We start from the raw sequence: 5,003 nt of genomic DNA on the forward strand, positions 1-5,003 counted from the left end.
TGATGAGTTTTGTTTAAAGTGTTTCAGAAAGACAGGTTGTCAAAATCTATCATGCCATGAACTCTCTTCTTGCAAAAATTTTCAAGAGTTTGTGTTAGGATTATATTTGATTGTATTCAACAAGTGATTATGAGTTTAGTGATTTATGACTTCTCTCATACTTTATTTGTTTGTAGTGGTTCTATCACGGATTGCCAAAGGGGGAGATTGTTAGGACATATGTGGAACTTGTTAGAACATATGTTATACACATGTTTCTTTATCTATGCAATCTTTTATTTTTGTTTCACACTAAGATGTTTTGATGAGTTTTGTTTAAAGTGTTTTAGAAAGACAGGTTGTCAAAATCTATCATGCCATGAACTCTCTTCTTGCAAAGTTTTTTAAGAGTTTGTGTTAGGATTATATTTGATTGTATTCAACTAGTGATTATGAGTTTAGTGATTTATGACTTCTCTCATACTTCATTTGTTTGTTGTGGTTTTGTCACGGATTGCCAAAGGGAGAGATTGTTAGGACATACATGGAACTTTTTAGAACATATGTTATGTAATATTGGCCAATCCTTTGACAAAACGCACTTTCCTTGTAATTTGGTAGATCTAGGATGGGTTTAGTACTTCAAGGAACAAGAGTTCAAGTCTAGTATTGAAGCCATGCAAATCTGTCCAAGAAACAAGTGAAGAAGTGTTGTTCATTAAATCTTGACAGATATCTCGACAAATAAATCTATCGAGGTTTAATAAGGAATCTCAACAACTGCTCGACAAAAATAGTATCTATTGAGAATTATGAAATTCAGATTTCCAAATCTGTTTTTCATGTATATCCAAGTTATTTGTGTAGGGTTTCTTTTCTCACAACCCTAGACATATATAAGGATTATTTTAAGGTTCATCTCACTCAATGCAAGGTTATGCAAATTGATTGTGCATGCAAATTGTGACCGGAGACAGAATTTGCCCTAGTTCGTCATATTCTGTGTAGAAGTTGCTGTCTTTGCGCCAAGGGTTTTGTAACCAATGAGATTCTTGATCTTCATCTTTGGATGAACTAAAGAACTTTGCAGCCAACATCTTCCTCAAGTTGGTGTGTTAGTCATGTACTTGGATCTGTGCATCAATTGGTTAGTCACATACCTAGGAGCCGTGCATTGAAAGGAGAGATTGTCATTATATTACAAGTCCAATTGGTTATTGGGGTAAGGGTTCAACTGTAGGTTGATAATAGTGGATTCTCGGGTGTGGTGATCTTAAATTCACCGGGTGGGATTTTGCCTCGGTGGTTTTCCCCACTCGTAAACAAATCACCTGTGTCAAATTTAATTTCCGTTGCATTTAACTTAGTTGGTGATTTGTTTGTGCTACCACGCTTATTGCATGTAATTGAATCTAATTAATATACTTGGCTAATTAATTAATTAATTTACCAAATGAGTCAATACATTCTTAGCCTATCAAAATTGGATATGGCCCTGTTGACAACCATTATTATCCCCCCCCCCCCCCCCTTCTCTAATTATCTCAGAATTGATTTCAAATATGAAGCATTTTTTTGATTACCTATCTCCCACAGTTTCTTTTCTGTGCAATGCTTTTGAGTGCAAAAGCATTGGGTAGAGCCCAGGATGATCTCACTTCTTCAAAGGCAAAGGCATTGTCACAACCTTATGTCATAATTGTCTGTTGTTCACCATCTTTCATTTCAGCAGAAAATTTCATTATCATACAGTACTGGTATTACACTAATATGTGCTTTTGTTTATTGTTTCTTTTTCCCCTAATATTGTTCTCTTCTTTTTTTTTCTTTTTTTACTGCTATGCTAAAAAATTCTAAAGTATGATGCTTAGTTAGTTTTTACGCGTATATTACGCGAAATATTCGCGAGCGTACGTGACAAACAAAATGACTTCCGTTTCACGTTTTCATTCCAAAGTTACGGTAAATAACGCGTTTTATTGAAATGAGAAGTTTAGTTGCCGTGAAATACGGATTACGTAAGAAACGTAGACTGAAACACTGACATAAAAAAGATGGAGTAATTACAAAACTAAAGTAAAAGATAAAAGCTGTTAAAGTTAGTGATAAAGTGATAATTACTTCCCCGAACTCATGTCAATCTATTAACAGATTGAAGAGACTAATATATGAATATATCTGATAAACTGATAAGTGATACACTGATTGATAACAATAAAGCTGCCAAAGCCTAAGGTGTACGTGTAGGCATAGGCTATAGCCTATTATACTCAATTGTGAAGGTTATACACAAAAAGCTATCTTCCATTCTACTCCACTAGGAGAATTTCAATTGAGCCTTTAAGGTTTTGTCTGTGCATCCAGCCATCCAACGCCACTGTTACTGTAACTCTGTAAGTGCAATCTATATTTTATGCTTAATTATTATTATTTTTAAATCTCTTTCATCCATTATACCATTGTATTTGAATCTTCCTTATTATAATATAGTTATGATTTAATTTTACATTCTATTGAATCAAATCAATCAATTATACATATATATATATATTTATTCATTTATTATACAATATAAATATTTGTAATCTGCTAGCAACTAGTAAGTTGTCAATGTCTCGGCAAAAAAAGTAAGCTATCAAATGATTGAATAGTAAAAGTCTAAAAGACATCAAAATTTGATATATTTAATTCTAATCATATTATATTCATTATGTATTTATTATAGGAAAAAGAAATATGGTTAGAAAGAAAGATCACTTTTGGGAGTACGTTGAGGAGTTAGATGGTCGTTTCAAGTGTAATTTCTGTGAACGAGATTTTGCTGGAGGTGCTCCAAGAATTAAATCACACTTAGCAGGTGTTAAAGGTCGTGATATTGATATTTGTACAAAAGTTCCTGATGATGTGCAAGCTGAAGCTTATTTAGCAATTGGAGGGCATAGTAAAAAGCTTAAGATTACATCAAGTTCAAGCAATGTGGAACAGAGCAAAAAAATGTCAACTTCAATGTCCAATGATTTGCATCAAACCACCATTTTAGAGATGTGCAAAAAGAAAGATAAGAGTGCAGTGGACAAATTGCTTACCCAACATATTATATTGAATAACATATCATTTAATGTTGTTCAAACACCAGCCTTCATTCGCTTTGTGCAAGGTGTTGCTGAATATGGTCATGGATACAAGTTACCCTCTTATTCAACGCTTCGAACGAAGTTAATTCCAAATTCAAGGATAGAAGTTGAAGAATATATATCAAATGTTAAAAAGTCTTGGGTTACAACTGGCTGTACTCTTATGTCAGACATATGGAGTGATATGAAACAAAGAGCTTTTATTAACATTATTGCATATTCTCCTGGGGGAGCAGTATTTATGCGTTCACTTGATGTTTCTCAAGAGAGAAAAACTGGATTTTTTCTCAAACAGATTATTTCTGCAGTAATTGAAGAAATTGGGCCTAATCATGTTGTTCAGTTTATCACTGATAACGCGACAAATTTTGAGTCAGCTGGAGACATGCTTATTGGTAAGTATCCTCATTTGTACAAAACACGATGTGCTGCTCATGGGATTCAATTGCTTTTGAAGGATATATATGAGGAAGTTTATTGGGTGCAAAAGGTAATTGATGATGCAAAATCAATTGTTTCATATATGTATAAGCACACTATCGTCCTCTCACTCATGAGAGCACACACAAACAATAAGGAGTTAAAACATCCTTGTACAACTAGGTTTGCTTCTAATTTCTTGATGCTCCAATCTATTTTGAATGTTGAAAGCGAATTGCGATTACTTGTTGCATCTTCTGATTGGAGAGGATTAGATTATAGCAAAAAGGATATTGCCAAAGAAGTTACTAATATAATTCAAAGTACAGAATTTTGGAGTCAAGGACATGAGGTTCTACTAGTTTTGGAGCCATTGGTTCGAGTTCTTCGATTAGTTGATGGTGATGGGTCAACTGCTGGGTACTTATATGAAGCAATGGAAAGGGCAAAAGAAGCAATTCAGCAACGTTGTGGCAACAATCAAGAAAAATATATACGGATGTGGGAATTATTTGAGGGAAGGCGTACTCAAAATATAATCCATCCAATTCATTCAGCTGCAGCCTTTTTAAATCCTGCTTACATGTATAGTGGGACATTTACTGAGAATCGTGAGATGAAAGAGGGAATAAGTTTTATACTAGAGAATTTGGTGGCTCTTGAAGAAAAGATAGAATTTATGGGACAAGTGCAACTTTATCGCATGAAATTATCAAGCTTGTTTACTGAAACTGCAATGACAATGTTGAAAACATCTCATCCTAGTAAGCTCAACAACTTTACTATAGTTTTAATATTTAAATAAATTATTTCTTTATTAATTTATGGGTACATATTAATTGTTACTTCATTTGTAGGAATATGGTGGGATTATTGTGGAGATAGTCTTCCTATTTTAAAAAAGTATGCCATTCGAATTTTGAGTCAACCTTGTAGTTCTTCCTCATGTGAACGTAATTGGAGTGCATTTGAAGCAGCACAAACAAAGAAGAGAAATAGGCTGACACCTAAGATGTTGGATGATTTGGTTTATGTAAGAATGAACACAATGATGATGGAGAAATTCAATACCTTAGAAGCTCGAGATGTAGAGCCGATTGATCTTGACAAGCTTAATGAGCTTCCTGAACATGAATATGTTTCTCAAGAACAAGATATAGAGAATGACACACTAAGTGAAGGGGTTGAAAATATTAATGATGATGTTATAGATGATACAGATCTTTCATGGTTAAATTGATAGGGGTTTTTTTTTTTTTTTTTTTTTTTCCCCCTCTTTCCTATTTGTTGATTTAGTTGTGATGGCTAATAAGTTAAGATCATTTATATTAGATCTTTGATTGTGTAGAACGTTATTTGATATATAATTTAATTATTAGTTTTTGGATGAATATTAGTGTTATTATTGAATTGTTAATGACTATTGAAATCATTTCTTTATTAATAAGTACTTGGTATAATGAACATCAC

At 33.2% G+C, this 5,003-nt stretch overlaps 1 protein-coding gene across 1 annotated transcript; it reads left to right on the forward strand.

Moving 5' to 3' along the window:
- The first annotated feature begins 2,715 nt into the window (after positions 1 to 2,715).
- On the forward strand, positions 2,716 to 4,773 carry LOC126708525 (uncharacterized). The gene is made up of 2 exons (XM_050408314.1): positions 2,716 to 4,297; positions 4,391 to 4,773. The coding sequence occupies exons 1-2, from the start codon at positions 2,716 to 2,718 to the stop codon at positions 4,771 to 4,773; spliced, it is 1,965 nt and encodes a 654-aa protein (XP_050264271.1).
- The last annotated feature ends 230 nt before the right edge of the window (positions 4,774 to 5,003 follow it).

Source organism: Quercus robur, chromosome 12, assembly GCF_932294415.1.
Source record: "Quercus robur chromosome 12, dhQueRobu3.1, whole genome shotgun sequence".
NCBI classification, from domain to species: Eukaryota; Viridiplantae; Streptophyta; class Magnoliopsida; order Fagales; family Fagaceae; genus Quercus; species Quercus robur.